At 41.6% G+C, this 22,852-nt stretch overlaps 2 protein-coding genes across 8 annotated transcripts in view; one reads left to right on the plus strand and one right to left on the minus strand.

The window, feature by feature from the left end:
* Nucleotides 1-9,790, plus strand: part of CALD1 (caldesmon 1) — a 117,328-nt gene extending 107,538 nt beyond the window's left edge. For 5 of the 7 annotated variants that reach the window (XM_009817960.2, XM_059816584.1, XM_059816587.1 and 2 more), the window contains 7 exons: nt 1,785-1,828; nt 1,918-1,996; nt 4,242-4,379; nt 5,354-5,449; nt 8,052-8,132; nt 8,461-8,494; nt 9,396-9,790. In XM_009817960.2, coding sequence (XP_009816262.2) covers nt 1,785-1,828; nt 1,918-1,996; nt 4,242-4,379; nt 5,354-5,449; nt 8,052-8,132; nt 8,461-8,494; nt 9,396-9,427 — 504 coding nt within the window. In that variant the 3' untranslated portion in view covers nt 9,428-9,790. Of the gene's footprint in view, nt 1-1,784; nt 1,829-1,917; nt 1,997-4,241; nt 4,380-5,353; nt 5,450-6,502; nt 6,594-8,051; nt 8,133-8,460; nt 8,495-9,395 lie in introns of those variants that run through there. The other 2 variants (XM_059816585.1, XR_009483956.1) reach the window with 2 other exon arrangements.
* Nucleotides 9,791-13,185: 3,395 nt separating this feature from the next.
* Nucleotides 13,186-21,781, minus strand: LOC104261792 (aldo-keto reductase family 1 member B10). Its single transcript, XM_059816249.1, has 10 exons — nt 21,713-21,781; nt 20,809-20,976; nt 19,619-19,735; nt 18,809-18,886; nt 17,805-17,927; nt 15,985-16,091; nt 15,702-15,783; nt 14,540-14,623; nt 13,569-13,651; nt 13,186-13,228 (listed from the first exon to the last, which is right to left on the minus strand). Exons 1-10 carry the CDS (start codon nt 21,779-21,781, stop codon nt 13,186-13,188), a joined length of 954 nt encoding a protein of 317 aa, XP_059672232.1.
* Between the last annotated feature and the right edge of the window lie 1,071 nt (nt 21,782-22,852).

Genomic DNA, 22,852 nt, shown 5'->3' on the forward strand with positions numbered 1-22,852 from the left:
AGATAGTCCATGTTGTTCATCCTTGCTGCCAGCCAGGCTTTCACTGATGCAGTCGGGGAATTACCTGTTCATGCAGAGCATGAGAGAAACCAGCGTCTCTTTTGATAGAATTCATCATTTTAATGTATGGCTGGTTCTGACCCAGAAATCAGCATTGTGGGAAACTTCCTGCTGTACCATAATTGAGGAGAGATGAGGTGTTTTAAGTTAGCTTGGTAGATCTGTTTAGTCACTTTTATTAAAATAATTTACTCGCTCGTTTTATGGCGATGCCGCCCGTATTTCCTCTGGGTGAAACTAAGTTGTCAGCCGTTGAGGCTGGCAGAGGAAGAGCCGGACCCGTGTGGGTGTGCAGGGCTCTGCAGCCCCTGCCTGGTGTATTGCTGCCTCCTTCTGACAACAGGGCGTTGGAACAGTTGGTACATAGCCAAGCAAAGCCCATCTTTCCACTCAGGACTGTATTTTAGATCATATATTGGCCACTAAAACTATTAATGTAAATTACTCTGTAAATTGTATATATTTTTTTAGAGGTGCCTTTGAGCTGGACTGATGCTAGCTGGAGTTCCTCCAGTGAGCTTGTTTGGCAAATTCCGCGCTGAAGGGAATTGCTTGAGTTTTTGCTTGTATGGGCTTGAGAAATAAAACATGCATGCCCTTTGATGGGGTTGCTGTGGGATTTAGTATTTTGGTACAGCCTGGATGCTAAGGGCACGGAGCAGAACCATTTAAAGGAATAGCTGTCATTGCCTTATTTTGAAGGCATGAATGCACGACAGTCACTGTTAAAGTAACTTGAAAATGAACAACCCATACTGAGATCGTGGAATCCACGGGAATCCAGCCAGGCTGATCAATAGTCATTTCTATCCCCTAGAGCTGTTTGTTTATATTTTACTCTTAAGTGAAACTGTAGAGCCTGGGACAAGAAGTGGAACAATGCAATGGGGAAGAGACACATTGTTCCTGTTGACACAGGAAGTTGATTAAAGTATTTCTTGACCCAGAATGCAAATAGACCCCCACCATCATGAAATGTTTTAAAACTTTATTCAGGGATGGAGTCTTTTTGTTTTCAAATTATCGAGAGATTTACCATAAGTCTTATGAGACCTTCATGATTCTTTTTCCCTGGAAACATTACAGTATTTTCTTACACACAGAGTAGAAAATAATGACGAAATGTAAGATGCCAGTTTGTATAACAGCTGGTAGATATTGACTCAGCAATGACCCTGCTGAACATGAGCAGAGTACAGTCTGGTTGGTTCTTTGTAGCTCAAATTAAATTGTCAGCGTCCTGCAAAAACACGCATGAGATAGAATACATGGCTGAGCTCCAAACATGGCCTAGTCTGATGTCTCAACTCAGAAAAACTTTATTAAATTTGCTGTCTGTCTCAAGAGATACATATTTGCTCTTATGTGGGAGATATGAGGAAATTTGACATAGATTTTGTGAATATCAACCCCTTTCATAAGATAAACTTCTTCCCTTGTCTCCTTTCTGTATTGGTGGTTTATTTTCTTGTTACAAATGAGGCACTGAAGAAATAGGCAGGATGCAAACATTAATGCAGAAAATATAGCCACCCTTATGAATCTGTATCATAATAAGCTCCTAACTATAAAACCTGTGTGTGTCTGTCTGTGGTGATCTCTGTTGGAATGCATCTCTTTCAAACCGACCTTTTGACATTCAAAATTACATTTTATCCTGGCCTTGTACAGGCTGCCTTTTTTATTAACTGTAAACTTATAGCTCTTGTTTCTCTCTTTTCTAGATAGAGGAGCGAGCAGAATTTTTGAACAAATCCGCTCAGAAGAGGTAAAGCGATAAAACAGTAGGTTCAGTCAAAACAGCAGTGTTTAATTGGAGGGAATAATTTCTTTCTTTCTTTTTTCTACTTCCTACAGTGGTATGAAACCCACCCACACAACAGCAGTTGTCTCAAAGATTGACAGTAGACTTGAGCAATACACTAGTGCAATTGAGGTAAGTTAGTTTCAGGTCATGATGACTATAGTTACTAATGGCTTTTGGGACTTTAATCAGCCTATGTTTTTACTGTTCAAGAATTGCAGGGATTTTTTGTCACAAACTCTTTTTTAATGCAACTTCAAGAACAAAATGCTTGAGGCACACCTATAACCAACATCTAGATATATATCTAAACAAATATCTAAACAAACCTCAGATCTGTGTCTTCCCTTTCATGCTACAATTTACTCTGTCTGCTCTGTAAGTTTGGAGTAGCTCTTGAAAGACTCAGTCACCATCTCTTGAGTGACAGTCGCATCCTCATCTTGGCTGATGAGAGTACGATGAGCAGAGAGCTGACAGTCATCCTGAGCAAAGCTGACTTAGCAGCTTATTCAGGAGAGCAAGGAACTGGGCCTGTGCTGCTGGCTGCCACTTCAGAGTGAAATTCCTTGGCAAAGACAGACATTTTAGTGAACTAGGGAGTTAAGTAGTGACAAAGGAAAACTAGAATCAAAATAAAGTGCAGAATTTGACCCCAGGTGATTTTGACAAGTAGCGGCTAATAATGTGCCTTGAAGCCAGAATTGAGGGCTTTTTCTTTTCATCGTCCAAGGAAAAATAGTTGTTTGTTTTTTCATTTTTTTTTTAGCTTTTTTTATAAATTAGTGAGTACAGGCAATGTGAAAGCTACTGGTTAATATAGCAGGCCAACTGGACTGGGTTGGTAAGTGTCATGGGAATAGAATAATATAAAAAGATAAAGATATTATCTTCATAGCTGTGATTAAGGTCCAGCACTTCTCCATTCCCTGCTGGATTTTCTTCTCCTCTTGTTCATATATAGAGTCTAAGCATGGTATTCCACTAAGGTATTAATTGGTTAGGCTTTATTATCCTTTAACTTAAAGGAAACTTTAGTAATTAAAGATCAATTAACAGAGGCTTTTTTCTGTGACTGCTGTCTGTTTAACCTTTCTGCTAGGAAGCCTGTCAGTGCTGGAAAGTTTTATACTGTGTGTCAGTTCCTGATGAAAAAAGCGCAGGCATGACAGTGCCAAAGGCTCAGGCTTGCCCCCAGCACATATGTCAAGCTGAAGAGATGAATGTCAGCATGGCACCCAGTAGTCCCCATATCATCGAAGCAGGAGCATACAGCTTCTGTCCTCCCGCTTCACTCCACGCCTTTTCTGGATGAGACACAACCACCCTCGAGTGACCAAGGGCTTTAATTTGGTTCTGGAGTTTGATGTTAAACTCCTTAAAGAGAGTGGATGGGTTGGAGCTGCAGCTCCGTCTGTCATAAGAAATTTGTGTGATAGTGAAGTCAGGGTTTGCCAACCCATGAAGACTGGACCAGCCCACCCACAGGTTATATTAGGTTCTCCAGTATTTTCAGTAGGGCCGTGCTAAGGTCCTGAGTCTTTATCCTCCATTTAGATATTAAAAAGCATAGCTCTATGGCAAGGGGCCGGCAGTACCGCTTCACAGCTGTATACAGCTCCCATCTGACATGAAATTATTCCTTTGCTGAGTTTCTGATTTTTCCAAAAGTTGCCAAATTTCTTTGCAACTAGAGAGGCAAAGCCTCAGCTCATACAGGTTCTTATTCTCCTCGAATATGTGTTATGTAAAATGTACAAGAACTTCGGAAAGAAGAAACAGGAGGAGTTTGGTCCAGTGTTTTTGGTAACGATGCAAAAGACACACTACCAAAAAACCCCCAATCCCTCAACCCCCTCATGCTTTAAAAAACCACCTCATTTCAAATATACTGTAATTGCTGAAATTTACCGCTAGAATCCCGAGTTGTGAGGTTAAGTTGTCTGGGACAGATGGAGCAGAGTCTGATGCTGAATGACAGAGCAGCCTTTCTCCCCTGCCTCTGCATAAGGATTTCCTTAGCTGTGTCCCTGAAAGAACCATGCTTACAGGATGCAGGTGCTGAGACTTGAAGGAGGACAAATGAAAGCCTTGGAGCAGTTGTGTGCAGAGCTGTGGTTTGCCATGAGCTTTAGAAATGTAAGAAATGCAAAAATCTAAGTGATTGCAGTTTTTGTAGCTGGTCGTGTCAAGGGTGCAACTGCAAATCAAAAGGCGGAGGGTCTCAGTGGCATCCTTGAGCTGGGTACTCCTTTCCATCTTTGCATGATCATCGCTAGAACATGCTGCTTCATTCCCCGGCACTGCCCCAGAGTCAAACCACCCTGCAACTCCAGTCCTTAATGTTAGACACCAACTGGCCTCAATTCTTCTGCAGGGCACAAAGGCTGCAAGACCAGCTAAGCCAGCAGCCTCTGACCTTCCTGTTCCAGCTGAGGGTGTCCGTAATATCAAGAGCATGTGGGAGAAAGGGAATGTTTTTTCATCACCCTCTGGGACAGGAACACCAAATAAGGTACGTGTTTAATTTTACATAGTGATTATAAAGAATTAATGTTATGGAACTGACCTTGCCATTCGTGTTCCTATGAGTAAGACTGGCTGTTGACATCACTGGTGAAGAATATCCCAAAGGACCCTGAAGTCCTCAGAAACCCACAAAATTGTGTGGCTGCAGTATTGAGTACAATGGAAGAATTTAGTGACATATTGAGCTAAGTTATGAGACATTCCAGAGCCACATCAGATATCTTAGACAAATATATCTGGGTAGTTCAAGCAGAGTACAAAGAAATTCTTTGTGTTGGGAAAGATTCTTCTGGGGGGCAGAAGAGGGTTAGATAGGCAAGATAATGATGCTATTTTATAGCTAACGCATCAAAGCATTTGTGAGACCTGTATCTTTCTATGTAAATCCTTAAGGCAACATTTCCCTTCTATAAATTGATGTGAATTGATGAGCGTTCATCACGGCCAAAAACCTGAGCCATGGATTGAAGGGGGTTATTACAGATAGCCATGGAATTTCAGTAATTTGTTCTAATCTTTTAAAGATTTATTTTATTTACTTAAATATTAGGCCACTTAACTCCTCTATTATGTGCTTTTTTGAAAATTTTAGTTTACCAAAACAAAAATGTAGACTTAGACTAGTGCTTCTTCTTCTTTATGCTAAAGATTTTTTTCCTACTTGGAGTTTGGGGTTATGACAGAAACAGCACGTGTATGTCTAACCTTTATTCGTGGGTTAGCACTAAAATGGAAATTGTCAGCCCACATTTATCATTACTGAAAACTAGAGGGCGATAGTACTGTGTAGTTCATAGGGACAATATGTTCAGCGGACACATGATGACTCTTAGCTAGCTGTAGTTTCAGTGAGGACCTCTATATTAAACTTAGGCTTGGCTTTGTTTTTAAATCTAAACTGTGGAAAACATAGAAAAATCTATTCTGAAAGTCTTCTGATTAGATTTTATAATTTTGCAGGAAACTGCTGGACTGAAGGTTGGTGTCTCCAGTCGTATCAATGAGTGGTTAACCAAGACCCCAGAGAGCAACAAATCACCTGCTCCAAAACCTTCTGTAAGTAAACCTGCAACAACCATCTCTTCAGTAGGTGGGTTCTCTCCTGGGGCAGAGGTGGTGACGGTGCTTCCTCAACCAGCTGATGGTCTTTGGAGGCACCTTGCTGCATGTCCTCTTTTGGAAGCTCACAGAGGTCCTCTGGCTGCTGACTTCTGGGTAGTCAGAAAAGAGGGGGATGAAACAGGGCAGCTGTCACCTTAAAGCTTAGGGGTGCTCTAAAAAGACAGTGCTCAGAGAAGCACTTCTCTGATAGAGAAGGACCTTAATTTACCATCTGTGAAAGGCCTACCATTAATTTAGAAATTACCAGCCATAGAGCTTGGATGAAACACTTGTGCTTTGGCCCTTGCCCTGTAAAAATCTTCCAAGTATATTTTTAAACACAACTGAAATATTTCAATCCTTTAAGAGCCTAAATGTCATTTCTAATGAAGGTCCTTTAGCATGCCCACTACTTCAGCAAGAAACAGAGCAGAAAATGCTATGAAAGTAAATAAGCTGGGAGTGTGAGAAGTGGTAGTGTGGATGTGGGAAGGAGCAGAAACAGGTAGTCATGGGGTGGAGATGGGTAGGGATGAGGAACTGGAGCTGTAGGTGTCCATATTGAAGAATGGCAGGGCATCGCTCATGGTGTTAATGATTCAACTTTGGGATTTTATTAAAGAACTGGTTTCTTCACATATCCTTGTGTAGTGTTTTTCTGCCAGTCCGCTTGCACTTTATAAAAGGTGCAGCCTGACAAACGCTTTCTCAATTCACACTCCTATTTGTCCCAAAGAGGAGCTTGAAATTTGTAGCTTTGTCTCTAATGTCAGTATTTAGTGGTAGCTACATGGATATTGTGTCCTTATGGACATGAATATAAAAGCAAAAGAAATCATTGTGGTCTCTGTATTTAATCACAACTGCTGAAAACCAGCACAGAATCTGCCTCCAGATTTTCCTGTCTTTTTTTTAAGTTGCATCTTTTAGATAATGTAAAAGTAACCTCTTGTTTTCCCCTCAGTCAACTGTTTCTATCTATGTCTTTATTTCCCTCCTTCTCAATAGATTGTTCTTTCTTGTTGCAATATCTCTGCTTGAAGGAACCTGCCCTCCTCCTATTCTTCTTCTTTGGGGGTCTCTTTGCTAAGGTGGTCAGGTAAAACTGTTTATAATTGACTATGAAGAAAGATATACATCTGTAATTGTGTGATTTTTACTTTTTTTACCAGAATAAATCAAAGGGAAACCTAGAATATCTTAGTTAGCAAATAACTTCCTACCCCCATCACATTCCACCAAAATAAAGAATTGTTCGAAGCTTTTGTGACCATCAAGATTCTTGTGGTTTTTGGAACGACATTCAATTAAAAGTAGAGGGAGCAAAGGTCTCGAGTAGTTTTATGGTGAACCTAAATCACAGATCCCAAATGATTTCAGGATTATGGAAGTGGTTTTATGATAATGTCCATTGCAAGTAGTTTTGTGATAAGGTCCACTGTAATTTTGCTGTTTTCTTCCTTCCTCTATTATTGCTGAACTCGCTTTTTAAAGTACAGAATTGGCTTAAAGTCTTAACCATCAGCAGCCCTCTTTGGCTGTAAATTATGATCAATTCATCTCTGTTGGGTGCAAATACCTCTTGCAGAAATCACAGTTCCATTCATCACTGGGCATTTTTCTATCCCAAGTTAGAAATTCTCACGTGCAGAAAACTACTTATCTATGGATGGCAAAAACAAGATTCTGGAAATTGTGCAGGACTTGAACACTTTTTGAAAAGGAGAATACTTATGTCCAAAATTCTTTCAAGAGTCTTTTGTTTGCCAACCACAGAGGTAGACACCAATCCATCTGTCCTTAAGCAGGTGCATTGCTACTAGCATAGCATATGTCATCTTGATTTGTAGCCCTGGTTTTCTCCAAGGAGCAGCTCGACATTTTTACTGAGTTTTGCTTAAAGTCTCCATATACACTCATTTTCAGACAATATTATTATTTTTTAATGACTTTACCTCACCTGCATTTTTCTGTCAGGCTAGTGATTGGTACATACTAAGGTTTTAAAGGATGTAATGGAAATTCAAATGGATATGAAGGACTACAGTGTTAAAACCTGAAACCTATATTTAAGAACGAAGAGGAAGATCTGCTTTTCTGTTGTATTAGAAGTCCTACTATTTTTTTTTATGAAATATTTTGATTCTGATATAAAATAACTGAGAAATACTATTTCTGAAAAAAATAGAAATACTATTTCTGAAAAAAATCTTTTTTTCTGCAAAAATTGGAATTGTCTGTCTTAAAAACCTGATGGTGCAGTAACTTTTAACTGTACTTTCTAGGATGAACATAGTAAGTTATGGCCAGTCTGTGCAATACTAAAGAGATGCAGCAGGGTTGGTTTTTGTTGTAAAGCATGTATATGTGTGGAGTGATTATGTGAAGTGTCATTCTGAATAGCTTTATAATTGTTAGACAATGTAATATTTAACACTGGTGGATGCTCCTCAACTTTTCTTATGAGGAAGTCACATTCTAACTTTTTCTCTACCAAATTAAAACAAACCTGAACTAACGTTGGTTTCTGTTCTCTGATGTTAATTTAAAAATACAGGATTTAAAACCAGGAGATGTATCCGGCAAACGTAATCTCTGGGAGAAGCAGTCAGTTGAAAAGCCATCTTCTTCTTCTAAGGTAATACTTCAGTGCATTGTTGAAAGGATAGTATCTTTATGGGAGGCTTTCTAGGGGGAAGGTGCTGTTTGCCTTCATATGGTCAGTTAGTTGGAATTAGGCTGCTACGTGTCTTTTGTTACTAACCTGCCCTTTTATCTATAAAAGAAAGTACAAGGAGGCACAGAAAGCCGTGAGCAGCGTGTAACTTTTATATTCCTATTTGGCAGAGCTGTGTTGCGCATGGAAATCTGTCCTTTGCATGGAGCTGATTTTTTTTTTTCCTGTTATAAATAGCTATATTTTCCCATATTCAACTTTAATAATAGCTTACTACTTCTTCAAACAGGTATCAGCTATGGGGAAAAAACCAGAGACTAATGGTAAGTAATTCTAATAACACATTTGCATATTAAATAGGAACTTTGCCACATTTTCCTACAGGGACATCTGAGTGTTCAAATTCTATGGCTCATAATGTTGATGCAAAAAACCCAACCCTTTTTGCCTTTACCTTTCAAAAGCTCCATTGCAATATCTTCAAAACATGAATGTTTGAGATGTAAGCCTAAATCATCTTTCTAGGAGGACTGAGAACTAGCAGTGCTCCAGACATGTTTGCAAAGCCTTGTTTGAGTGACATGTGTAGCATGTTTGCTGTAGCTGGAGAACGTCATTAAACTGTGTGAGGTCCAAGGAATGGGATGGTCATTTGACTAATTAGATCAAATGCGAGGCATCTGGGAAAGGCTCTTTTAAAAGCTGCAGCAGGAATGGATATGACTTTCATGAGTGAAGAGGGGAAACCTAAAAAGCAAGGCTGTTGCAGGAGCATTATTTGAGCAGAAATGGAAGACTTCAGTACTACTGAGAACAAGCCCTGCATCTGATTTTTAAACACTGCCACTGGGTAATTGTGAAGCCAAATGAAAATTCAGCAGTGTTGATTTTTAAAAATAATTCCTCTGGCTGCTTGTGAGTCTCATGTGCTCCTGCATACCCAGACTGGAATGGAGTTCAAACACATTCAACAGCAGCACTGCTGTTGCTGGAGCTGTGCATTGGTGTCTTCTCAAGGCAAAAAGAGTCCTACTACAGTCATTTTGAAACTACTAGTTTGGGAAACGCAGTTGCGCAATGAGCAATGCCGGTACACAAGCACAGCAGCACCCAGTTTGTGCCCTGCCTTCTTACACGCTGTGTGTTAATCTAAAGCCACGCCTCCTCTGTTTTAGAGATACGTTTGGGTTATTTCAAGGCATCTTTAATCTTTCTCTTTCTCAGCAGGTTTGAGACAATTTGAGAAAGAACCGTAGAAGGCCACTAAAGACGCTGGACCAATCAGTTGGGGGAAAAAAGGAAAAAGTGCTAAATTGTTCTTTTTATATTTATGTTTATTTACCAAAATGTCTTTTTGCATTATCCAGTTAAAACCATGTATATTAGCACTGTATTTAATAATCAGAATAGACATTCATCATAATAGTACTGCCTTTGCACAAGAGCCTTTATTCCTAAAGAAACCCATGCTGTGAAATATATAGACTCTCCTACTGATAGTCATAACTAACTATGTACCTGAACAGTGATTTCAACTGGCATAAGAGGTCAACCCAAAATGCATGTAAAGTGAAGTTGCTTAAGAAAGGTGTGCAGTAAACCTATGAAAACAATGGTTACTTTTGTAATACAGAAGTCTTTCTTTCTGCACTTTAGACTAAGGCATGGAAGAAATATCTTTAGTTGACAATGTAATATTTTCTGTAAGTTGCCCATGTCATGAGAAATACTGCATCAATAACGTGTTTCAATTTTTTTGTTTTATACTTTTTTTAAGTACCAATTTTTCCATTCTAGTTTAAGTTAATATCTAAATTTGGATGATTATGTTAGCTGACAGCGGTACTGATATTTCTTTTTGTTGTTAGTGACTAGTAATTGAATGCAATTTAGAATATATACACACATAGCTTTACAAAGTTTAGCCTAAAGGCACTACTAATGGTAGAATGCTTTAACATGTGCTAGAGTATTATATTTAGTAATAAACATACATAATTAGCCAATATCACAGCTTAAAAAAATAAAGACAAAATCACACACTTTTCTATAGTAAGATTTCATAATTGCCATTAGAGGTATGGTGAGATAAGTATTAAAAAATTTTAAATGTCAGTTGCCCAGTAATGGGTAATTAAAAAGAAAGTATAGTTTTTAAAAGAGGAAAAGGTAAGGGTATAGAGGGTCAAAAATAGGTCACTTGTATAAAACATTGTAGTTTAATTTATATAAAACTACCATAATTAAAAAAACCCCAACCCTAAACACAGTTGGACCTTATTTCAAATGACTGTACACTAAATCTTGCCATCCATCAGTGCCGTACACTAAGTCCGCCTAAAATGAAGTAAATCTCTATCTTTACAGTGCTTCTTTTTAACTCTCTCTCCCAAATACCTTATTTACAGATGTTTTCATTTGTATATAGTAAACACATGGCTATAAGACGTCAGCTTGGTTTGAATTTACATACCATACAGTTTAGCATTTACATCCTACAGTGTATGGGTGGCATAAACTGAGCAACTGAAGTAGCCCCTGAGCATGTTGTTAATAGCTTTGTTGTGCATCGGAACTACCAGGATCTCCCTTTTCACCACTTCCATCTCTTACAGCATCTGACTTCTTCCTACAGATGAATAATGTTATATTTCAACCCAAAGATGAGCTCCCCTGCTTAGCTGAAACATCTTGTTTACACATAGAGATGCACATAGTTACCTGTATGGGGTGAAACTGTGCCTGACATTGTCTGTGAGTTGTCATGGTTTTTGTTTGGGGGTTTTGTAAACACTCCTCTGAGTCTTTCAAATACATCCGATAGCTGCAATAAAAATGATTTGTTCAAACAATGTATTCTGAAACTGCATCCACAATAAATGGAATATTTCCATCAGCAGCCCCCTGTTTGTTAATGACTAGCAATGAGCCAGTTGTAACTGGGATAGGAATCATGCTAAGGCCATAAAAAATAAGGTATCATTGCAAAGAACCTCAAAGGATGTCTCTCCTGATGTACTATCCCACACCAGACAGCCAAGTTGTAAAATCAGCAGCTTTAACCTACATATTCTTAAGGGGAAAAAAAAAAAGAAATCTTAATTGCCATGCCTATCAGTACAAGGCAGGAGCTGTGCATCATCCAGAAGTCAGAGTGCTCAATGAAGTAGGTTCTGACCTAGTGGCACAGCCGTCTGCGTTCCTGCTTTGAAAAAAGTTTTCTGTGTGAGAGCTGTCGTATTTCTTCTGCCTGCCTCGGTGGGATGTGCTTCCAGGCTTGGATGATCACGGGGACCGAGCCTGGGGAGCTGCTGGCTTTCCCATTGTCCCCCTATCCCCTTCATTTTTTCTCTAACAGCAGCACAGCACATAACGCCCTGCTCTAACCAGGTCATGGTCATCTGAAAGAGGCGCCCCCCCCACTCCACCCCCCCGCGGCTGCTGCCAGCTCCATGGGAAGCACTGGGAAGGCTACAGCAAACACAGCTTTCAGAACTACTGGGGGAGAAATAATCAGATGCTGCCTAATTTAACCTCAAAAGAGTTTGTATGCTTGCAAGCGTGCCTGTTCTCCTGCCTTATACTCTACGCCTACGTTGCTACGTTTCTCTGCGATCTTTGCTGAAGTGATGCTTTTCCTTGTTGATGTAGGTAAGTTTCTTTTGCTCCTGGTTATTGCCTTTTCTGAGTGTGTGGAAGCATGCTGGGCACAGATTTACTTTTAGTAACTCGTGTAAGGTGGTGTGGTCATGGTTTGTTCCTACCAGCTGGCACCACCTTCTGGCAGAATTTGCCACAGAAAAATCCCTGTGGCTGAGTCAGCAGCACTACAAGTGTTTTTGGTGTTTCGATACCATCATGAGGTGATGATTTTTCAGACAATACCAAATTTGTCACCTTAGTTTCCAATGATGCTTTCCTGCAGCTCACTTGGCATCCTAGCCAGACTGTCTCTTGTCAGTGTGCAGAGTGCCACAAAACAGCCTTTTTCAAGCCTGCCTTTGCTTTGGGCTAGCATTACCCACTCTGAAAATACTTTAAAGCATTGCTGAGTCTACCTCAGGGTTTGCTTTGGTGTTTTTAAAGAAAAGTTTTTCTGTGTTTTCCTTAGATAAAGCCAACCCTTGTCTGGATGTACTGTTCTGAATGCTGCCAGCAGAGGTGCAAAAATCTAATTTTGTGTTTAAGGCTTCCAGGGCCAGGCAGTCTGATTATGGAGGTAGCTCTTATGTTTTGCTGGATGTATTTTGATGTGTGTTATCACTGCATATGATGCTGTCTTCAACTTTTCACCTCTCATCACGCAAGAGTTCAATTTCTAGTTGTCTGGAGGAAGGGCTATGTGGAATAATAGGTACAAATTTGTTCTTTAGGTTCTAGCTACAGCACGATCCTGTTTGATGCATAAGCCACAGAGTAGTCTCTAGGCATTGTCTGTGTAAATTTAAAAAGCTAATTTCTATCTGTATTAAAGTTTTAAAAAACCAAGACTTCAGGAATGTTTTATAACTAATTGTATGAAACAATTTAAGTACTACACTGATTAAGTTTTGTTGCTATTCAAACTTTATTCATATAAAATATTAAAGCATTGGAGAGTCATACTATAAAAATCACAACTATGTAAAACAAAGTAATTAGAGACAGCATTCCTTGACAACAACTCATGAGCCAGTATGGCTGACCACACTGGAAATAACATTAAAAAATGTTGTAAGTAACCAAAGTTTTTTGTTAAACATGTCTTTAATTAAGGAAGACAAGGAAAAAAGGAAATGAGGACACATCATCTTTTTACTACTAATCAAAACCAGATTTCTGTTAGCCATCGTAACAAAAGACCCATCCCTATTGATGCATTTTTATACCAGCTATCAGTCTCCTCCTAAAAAAGGAGGAGAAGTAACTGCTCTTAATTATTGTCAAGTACAGAACAACTCATCAAAACTAAGCTACAGTGTACATCTTCTGATCTGGAAGGAGTTACACGGAGGTCTTGCAGAAGCCACTGGCATTAATATTCTGCTTTGAAGGGGTAGTCCTTGTGATGGACAGCTCTGAGAAGAGAAAGAACTAGTTATTTAAGTATTGTAGAATGTACCTTCAGCAGCACTTCCCTACTCCCGTCTCCCACTGCCAATGTACTCAAGTTCTGCTGCTGTCATTAATTTGAACACAGGCTTGTGAACAAGCACGTGCAACACCAAGATGCTGAAGGGAATGCCCTGAATGAATCTCCCTCCCGACCTCAGTTCCAGGACATGTCTCATTACCTGGGGTCCAGGGTTTAAGATATGAGCTCTCCCTGGTTTTGGTCATGTATGTTTTCAAGATATGGGGGATGAAAATACAGGTAGAGATAGGCCTAGTGGATAGTAAGGATAATAAGGAACATACTGGAGCACTGGAACTGCTCTCCAGTTCCTGTTAAAGCTGAGGATGACATCCATCTCCTTTTTAGACAGTTCAAAGTCAAACACCTAGCAGGGAAAAAAAAAAGGCCTTTTTACTTAGGTTCATGAGTAGTTAGCTACTAAACGTGCTTCATGCATTTATGACTTAAGGTAAGAACATCTCGCATCCACACTAAGCATAAGAAATCCTCTTATTTCTCAGCCAAATACCAATTTACCTTTGAAGTAATCAAGATAGTCCTTTTCTCTGAGGTGCTGTTCATAGCAATGTCTTATAGTTCTGGGTGGTTGAATGCAAACACCACTGCAGTTTGTGTTGTAATGCACAGACAGAAAACTTAAGGTGCTAAGGACAGATTACTTGATGCATCACTAATACTGCAACTAGCAATAAATATTTCTGCTACAACAGAGGACTGCTGGGTACTAGCTTCAAATAGTTGTCTCACAGTTAATCAATCATCTAAGAATTCTTGCTGGTGGTTCATAGAAGAAATAAGTCCAAAATGTAGCAGCAAGAATTGAAAGTAGCACAGAGATATTATTTAAGATGCCAGGCCTTATGAGCAAACATTCAGCTGAACCTCCCCGCCAAGGGGAACCACAGTCTCAAAGTGAGACATAAACCATAATGGGTCTGGTGTTTACCATTTGTTCCTTTACACCCTAAAGAGGGGCTCACTAAGCATCTCCCAGAGGGCAAGTCCAAAGCTGGGATTCCCCTTCCAGGGCACCCAAGCTCAGACCACCCTGGTGTAACCCATTTCTCTCCTGGCAGGAACAAAAGGTGTTTCCCCAGCGAACAAGTGCAGATGATTAGGTAGCGCTGAGCCCCAGTCTTTACATCTCTGCACTCCCCTTACTCTTAAGGGTTGCTTGGAAACATGGAGGAGATATGGGTGTGGGTGTCTATCCTGTGTAAAAAGGTGGCAGCAGTCCCAATGGAAACTTCACCTTGATATTTTCCTCAACACGCTGTGGTTTGTCAGATTTGGGAATGACAATCACGTCTCTTTGGATAAGAAACCGGATCAGAACCTAGGAAAGGGCAAGGAGAAGCATGAACACAGGGGTACCAAGAAATCTGTTCAAATGCATGTTGTGTTCTCTCTTACCTTTTTTTCCACGCACAAACCAATTTTGCTTTCTACAACCATGTTCACTTTTTGGTAGACTCTGCCAGTTTGCACACAGGAGTGATGTGCCAGCATTTGCTTGCAGTCTCCTGGCAAACTATAATTGTTTTCTGGCCAACTACATCCTGGCATCTCCAGGATTTGTTTTGTTTTCATTTAGGGTAGGAGTGGGAGAAAAACAATGATGCTTCTGGCTTGCATTATATGGGTGCTCAGACCAAATGAGCATAATGATACTGCAGATTGTTTTGGGCTCACAGGTAAGCACCTCACCTGGGTTTAGCTTTTTGAAATCCTTAAAAGGAAAAAACACATTTACAGATTTTAAAAGTTTCCCACCTCAATAGAGGACTGTTGCATACAATGTTTTGTTGTGCTTTGCCTATCCTAAAACATGACTATGGTTGATTGCTTGTGAAAATGTGGGTTTGTTTGAAGGTGCAGATTCTGTACACCCTGGGCAAGAGCTCACTTGTGTGACCAGAACTTTCTCTATTAGTTGCATCTTGACTATTCAAGCAGCTTTCAATGATTCTTTGTGAACATGAAGGAACAGGGAGCAATCAAACAGGTCTCCAAATTACAGGGCTTCTCTGAAGAATAACTCAGCTAATTTAACTGGAGAACAGAATAACAAGTCGGCTTGATGATCTGTAAGTAAACCTCAGAGGAAAAGGGTTCTCAGGGAGCAAGCACTTCTCTCTGGGACCACAAGAGATGTCCCAAAGATGGGGAACACCTGAGATAAGCACATATCACTGCTGATCAGCCTGCCTCCAAAATTCAGCACTGAAGGCATCTTAGAAACTACCTGATAATTCATATGAATGCTGGTAAGAACTGGGGCAGTATAAAGAGTCAAGTGCAGTTCAGCCCTATTATACTGCATCTCTAGAGAAGGCAGCATCTGCTAAGGCTGGCCATCAGCCTGTAAAAATGTCTGAGGAGGAGGAATAGTTTGTCCTGACAACCCCACTTACCTGGGCAGGGGTTTTATGATGTCTAACCGCAATCTCTTTAATCCTGGGATCATCCAGCAGCATAGGTTCCCCTGGCTTGGCCCTATAAAAAACAAAAGCCAGGATATTGATGGTAGAAAGGTATTAGCTTCCCTGCAGGAAGCCTGAGATTTTCTGTGACATAATCTGCAACAAAGCAACAGCACTTCTTTCATTATACCTGCATTATTTATATCATTTGCCTCAAAGATTCAATTTGCAGATGCCTTGTTTTGTATACAGAAAGGCTGCAATGCTTTCTTACCATGGGCGGTTAGGAGAACCAAGGGGGCTGTATGCAGTCACAGCAATCCCTTTGGATTTACAGTACTTGATCAACTTTTCCTGGGTTAGGTATGGATGACATTCGATCTGCAAGCACAGAAACATTGGTTGACACACAGGCAGTCTGCAGTGAGCTCCAGAGCATAACTAACATTAATTCCTCCTGGGTCACAGAAAGTGTGAAGAAAAAAACTCCCAATATTATGATTAAAATCTACCTTATAAAAAAGTTATTAATGTCACAGCAATAACTAGAGGACTGGCACAGAGGATAGGGCTTCCTCATGCTACATATTATGCAAAGATGGTGAGAAATAGATGAGAAGGGGGAAACTGCTGTTTGTATCAGGAATCAGGGAAGTCAGTCTTCCTGGACTACTAGAGAGCAGCAGTGCATCTTCAGAGGGGCAGCTCAGAATACCTGCTCCAAGTCACCCAACCTCTCCTCAAGGAGTCTCCCCAAGTCCTGAAGAAGCCTGGGGAGATGAGCTTCCCTAGCTTAGCTCAGATCATGTTGCAACCAGCCATGTGGGCAAGACATCCTGTAACTAGAAACAGGAGCCTACACAGGGATGCTGCTCAGCTTGCCACAAGCTGTAGTATGACCACAGGGCTAAGTCTACACTGTATTGTGTGGCACCATGCACATACCCAGCCATTTCTAAATGCTATAGCTTTGCTACCAGGCATAGTGACATGAAATCCAGTTACGGGACTTTATTTAGACCTGAGCTGGACGAGGCAACTACTGTTATGACAGCATGTGGTACAAGCACACCCATGTATAAGCAAACTGGAGTAAAAGCCTGAAGTTCTTTGAAGTGTTGAAGCTGGTCCAGCTTTTAACATGGGGTTAGTTGGGTCCATCCCCACCAAAACTTTATAACCCTGAATAAAATCTTTCCAAGTCCTATGTCCCCCTTGTGCTAAGCCTGGCCAGTGTGCACACTAGCCCCAAGCCTGGCACTGCAGCGCAGAGAACACTGTGCCTGCACAGGACCCAGTGTGGGGATTGCCCTGAATTTTCCAAGCCAGCAGAGATGGGCAGTCGGCACTCTCAGCTGAGTGCAAAAAGAGTCATATATGGAAGAAAGTCAGAAGGTCCTGATGCCCCTGCTGTCCTGTGATTTTATTGATGAGGTATGTAGTGAGAATTTGTTACAATTGTATACTTCAACACTCCTTTTTATAATGAGGTTTAGTGAAATGGTTTATTTTATGCTGAAAAAATAAACCGAGTGAATGGGTTAGAGCATTCCTGCACATTCTCATGCCTGTGCAGTAGCTCGCAGTGGGGATTTTGCTCATTATTCCAGGGCTGGCAGAAATGGGCCTGTAGCAACTTGGGCTGTGACACTGGGAGTGTGGAAGAGGATGTGTATGTGTAGTAGAAAGTTGCAAGGTAATGGATATTTTAACTCTTTTTTCAATGTCAAAGTGAAATATTGTCTATTTCATATTACTGTGATATGAATAATCCATACTGTTTTGTATGGTATTGCTCTCAAATCTCCACTGCATTACATACACACAAGTATACAAAAAAGTTTTCTGTCGAGATCCCTGTCAACTAAAAACCATCAACACTGACACCATACCAAAGACTTGTATATTGCAGGCAGTATTGACTTGAAGGGACTTTCAGACAACCAGAGATACCTAGATCTTTTCAAGATCTTTCCATGGCACCAAAAACATTAAAAGATCATGGCAGAAGTCAGTTTTAGAGCTGGAGTGTAGCAAGAATATATTTAGGAATATTTCAAGGTTAGTTGACATCAATGGAAATAAAAATCTCACCTGGTTATTTACCGGCTTGTATTTCAGTCCTGGCTTGTTCAAGATTCTTTCAATCTGCTCATGGTTAAAGTTGGAGACACCAATTGCTTTTACCAGACCAGCATCCACCAGCTCTTCCATGGCCTAATGAGTAAGGACAACCAACATGTATTTTTGAGGTGGTATTACTGTCAACTACACTATTTTATTTCCCTAAAGCTAGTGACAAACCAACAAACAACCCACACTAGATTAAATAATAGTATCTCCAATTAAAAACAATCTTTACACCTTGTATTATCCGTATGCTTTATGTCCCATTGCAGATGGGAAAGTAATATAAGAATGGCTTGGCCAACTCTTTCGTAATGGGAAGCAAAATCTTTTGCTTTGGTTTCTCTGGGGGTCATTTTACCAAAGCTAAAAAAGCAAGGGAGACCCCTCCACCTCCTCCTATACCAGCACACTACATCCGAGTTGGCAGAACACAGCAGGGAGGATGTTAGCTTAAACTCAGTTACCTCAAAATACTTTCTTGCAACTGTAATCTGCTATTGTAGAGAAAACTATTAATTCCTAGAGTTGTAGTATCACAGAGGTGCAGGTAGCAGAGGCAAACCCTGAATCCTCTCAGTCCACAAGGAAATGAGGATTGAAGGACAGCCAAGATGCTGATGCCCAACACTGAGAAGTGTGAGAATTGTCTATCTGTATGGAACACCCAGTAAATTAGCAGCCACACCTGGATTAATCTACACTTCACTACCATTGTGCCTATTCAAATATAATTTTAGTGATAGCACCTACAATGCTGATAGTTTCCTACTTTTTCCTCTTATTAAAGACATCCTCCTCTTGCTCCTCAAAACAAGGGGTAACAGCAGCTCTGCTCATTCTGGTCATGAAATAAAATTTTGTGTGACTATCCTCTGTACCCAAACCTATCCCTTAATTTCATCGTGCATGCAGATCTCCACTCCATTTTTAGTGCTGACACATGCTCAAAAGAGCAAACGTTAACTTACCTCCCACGTATCCAGAAAATCAGTATCACTGGGGATGACCATACCTTTGTCATCCACAGGATGCAGTTCTTCACCAGCCTGTGATTTCAAGGCAGATAATACATAGATTTTTTTTTAAGAGTTTAATTTCTTAATGTTTACTAGCATTTCTGACTGCAATTATAGGCAGCAAGTTAGCAGGTTATTTAAACATATTGCATAACTAAAAATTATGCAAGTTCATCAGTATTCTCTTTTGGTTGAGGGCCATATTTCTACAAAGCAATCCCTGCATATAAAGAGTGGGGATTAGTAGCAATTATGTGAGTAATTTAGGCAGATTTAGAGGGAAGGGAACAGACACCCCCTACCTTTATTCTAGGGGGTTTTGTGTTTTACACGGGTGTAGACTGAGGAAAAAAGAAGCACATTCTTTCTGCGCCATGCTTCATTTTCACTGTTGATTACTCCAGATCAAGCCAACATCTCCAAAACCTGATATGTTCACATTGTCCCGACCCAGCAGAAGGCCACAATCCCAAACTGCACCATTATGTGTTGGTTACAGTTTCCCTGAAGACCCAGGGGGCTCATTAGCAGTGGTCATACCTATGACTATCTCTCTCCAAAAGCCATGGAAATCCAGACCCACATGCTAAAACATACCAGTACTTAGTTAGTGACTGAATGCTTGCTACCACCAGGTTCAGGGAAGAGGCAAATGAAGCACAGCATATCCCAGCTGCATAATGAAGGTGGTCACAGCACAGATGAGAGAATACACCATGTTTCTAGCCAGGTAAGGAGAAGAGGAATGTAGAGCAGGACTACCTTGAATCCCATAGGGAAATGTATCAGGTAGAGGTCAAGGTAGTCCAGTTGCAGTGCAGCAAGGCTCTTCTTGCATGCTACCTTAACCAGGGACCTCTCGTGAAACGTGTTCCACAACTGTGGGAAGAAACCAAGCCCGACCGTGACTCTACAGCTTCCACAGTCCAGACCAGGGGACAGAAGCGTCTCCCTTGGTGATCTGGGAGGGCAACTCCCTCCCCACCTACCCAGTGCACACTGAATAGGTGCCCACCCAATGGATGCCAATATTTTAATAGTACGGCAGGACAAACATACCACAAATAATAAGGGAGTCAGTAGTGAAGGTGGACAATCAGTGTTTCTACTTATTAAAAGAGATTCTCAGAACTAAATGTAACTCAGCCAGGTGTAGCTAACGTAGCAGAGCTGTTAGAATTTTCTCTTTTCACTCTGAGTTTTGAGCAGCTCATACCTACCCCTCCTTCTGTCCCTTTTAACTGGCCACAGTGAGAACTGTTGTCAATTTTACTTCACTTTTTAAGTGAAATTTGAGTTGTTTAAATAGAAGATTTTGCAAGTATTATTCAGGTTAAAACCTGTTCTTTAACAAAAAAGAAGAATATGTGGAAAAGCTTAGTTATGCCCAATGCTCTCTGGTTTTGTTGGTGAAACCCGAGAAGTCATAAGTTTTTCAGTTGAATTGTTCTCACTTTTTGGTAAAGGGCATTGTTGAGGTAAGTAGAGGAGATGAAGAAATGGAGTAAATACATGGAAAATACTTCAGACTGAAGTCCCATACTTTAATTTCTATTCCTTTTCAGGCTTATATTTTGTACATGACAGCACTTTCAAATGTCTTGCAAACCAGTAAGTAGCACAGCACTTCTGAATTCAGACATCTGTCTTGTCTTTTTTTCTGATCTTTCTAGGGTGTGTGCAAATGAACCTTCAGTATAATTAAGTGACTTAATAGATGCAAGGAAATTATTAGATCAGCAACAGCCAGACTATCTTTCCAAAGTTGTCCATGGTTCCTTAGATAAAGCTCGCTCCAAATTGCAAATAAAGGATGGAATTTATAGTACACAACAAGACAACCATGAAATGAATATCACAGAAGGGACTAAGTCCTTAGGTTACTTTATAGATTGACCAAGGGTTTCTCTTTGAGAAAAGCTGAATGTCCCAATAATCCTACATCCTTGTACCTTAGTGACAATGAAGAGGTCTTCCCGTTTCACAGCCCCCTCCTTGATCTTCTGCTGGACTGCATTCCCTATTTCATTTTCATTCTGGTAGAAATAGGCACAGTCGAAGAGGCGGTAGCCTGCATCAATAGCAAACTTGATCACCTCTTCCACCTTTCCTGGAGGAGCCTGAAAGCAAACACAACCAAAGCATGAGCTCTTCCATAGCTGCCTTCTAGTACTCGCTGCTGCAATAGCCCCGCAAAGTCTCCCTTCCCAGCTGCTGCTAGAGTTTCCTTGTGACCTGCATTTAAACTGAGTTTCAACTTCCCAGGCAAACAGCATTTTTGTAGGCAAAGGGAACAGGGCAGAAAGGAGTTGGTTTCTGCAAGCCATTTGGCCTCCGTCATTTCCAGCAGCGCAATGCCCAGCATCATTTCCCCTTATTTGCTCTCTTTACCTTCCCCAGACCCATCCCCACAGAGGCAGTTTCGTGGCACAGGGCTCCCATCAGAAGTGACCCACCCCAGGGCTGCAAGCGCCAGGCCAGGCAGCCTTTCACAACCTACTTCTCATTCGTTCCCGTTGGTTTCTTCTTTTGCTTCCCTTCCTCTTTATTTTGCCTCCCTCCACCTTCTTCAGCCCCCCCCGCTTTTTTTTTTTTGTTTTTTGCCTTTTTTTCTTCGCTTTTTTCTCTCTGAGCCCCCTCCCCCCCGTCCCTGGCAGCCCTCCCGGTTACACAAGCGGCCGCAATCCGGGCCGGCGCTGCCAGCGGGCGGCCATACCGACCCCCCCGGCCCCCACGCAGGAACGTGGCTTCCGCGGCAGACCGCGCCGCGCCGCGGGAGCCCCGTTTCGGGCTGCGGTTCTGCTTTTCATCTTCGCAGCGCCCGCCGGACCAGCGCCCTCCTGCCCGCCCCGGTACCTGCCAAGTGCCCAGCCCCAGGGCAGGCATCTTCATCTTGTTGCTCAGCTCCAGGCAGGGACTCGCCATGGCGTCTGCGAGTGTCCGTCCGTCTGTCTGTCTGTGCGTGCCCACTGCGGGCCGAAGACGCTTTAAGGCGCGGGGCCGCCCCGCCTCCGCCCGCGCCCGCCGCCCCGCCGGGGCTGTCCGTCCGTCCGTCCTTCCTTCCCCGCCGCCGCCGCCTCCGCCGGGGTCTCGTAAGGTGTGTGACACAAGACGCCCGTGATTTTGAGATTTCGGCTGGCTACAGAAACCTGGTGCTGAGAAGATTTGTTTGGTTTTGCATTGAACAAACTAAAAGCAAATGCCGTAGTGATGAACTTGGCACTTCGCGCGTGTTCTGCACTGGGGAGAGCCTGACAGGTGCCGGAACTGCTGCACGAGGCAATGAGTGTCCGGGCCGTTGTAAGAATTTCTCAGTTACTCTCAAGTGCTGACAAACGCACTGAGATTTACACCTTTTATCCTAGAAAATATTAGGCTTACCTGCTGTTCACAAAGGAATTCATTAAAAGGGAACGTGGTCTTACCTTTACCTAGATTCTGCGTTCCCTGTGTTTGCAGAGGGGTGGGCTCCCGTTGTGCTCCCCGCAGGACCCCTGCATCATCGGTTCCCTGTCCTCAGTTAAAACATCAGCCAGCATCAGTAGGGTGTTGGAGGCTGCAAAAGGGATTTGTGGTCACAGCTTGTCTACAGGCATTGCTTTAGTCCGAATAAACCCCTGCTTTTTATGTAGAGTCAAAATGCATTCAGAGGGCTGATGTTTAAGGGAACTATATGAACAGAGTGCCTCAGAAATCAAGAGCCAGGGGCCTGGGAGGGCTGGGCTACTTAGCTGGCAGCTGTTTTGAGAAAAAAGTTGCTTCCTGTTAGGAAGTTGAGGCAAAATCCAGGCCGTCAAACTCAACGGGAGGGATGCTACCGGAGTAAATAACAGAAGGGGTTCACCCTGACTCTCACTTTTATGACTCCATCTAGTTAGGTTTTCACTGTGGTGTCTGAATGCCTTTCAACAGGCACTATGCGTGCTAAGCTCTTCTGAGAGTGATGTCATTTATTTATGTACGTTAATATGGGTTCGGAGAGCGGATGTTAAGCAT

The sequence above is a fragment of the Gavia stellata genome, chromosome 4, assembly GCF_030936135.1.
Source record: "Gavia stellata isolate bGavSte3 chromosome 4, bGavSte3.hap2, whole genome shotgun sequence".
Classification (NCBI taxonomy): domain Eukaryota; kingdom Metazoa; phylum Chordata; class Aves; order Gaviiformes; family Gaviidae; genus Gavia; species Gavia stellata.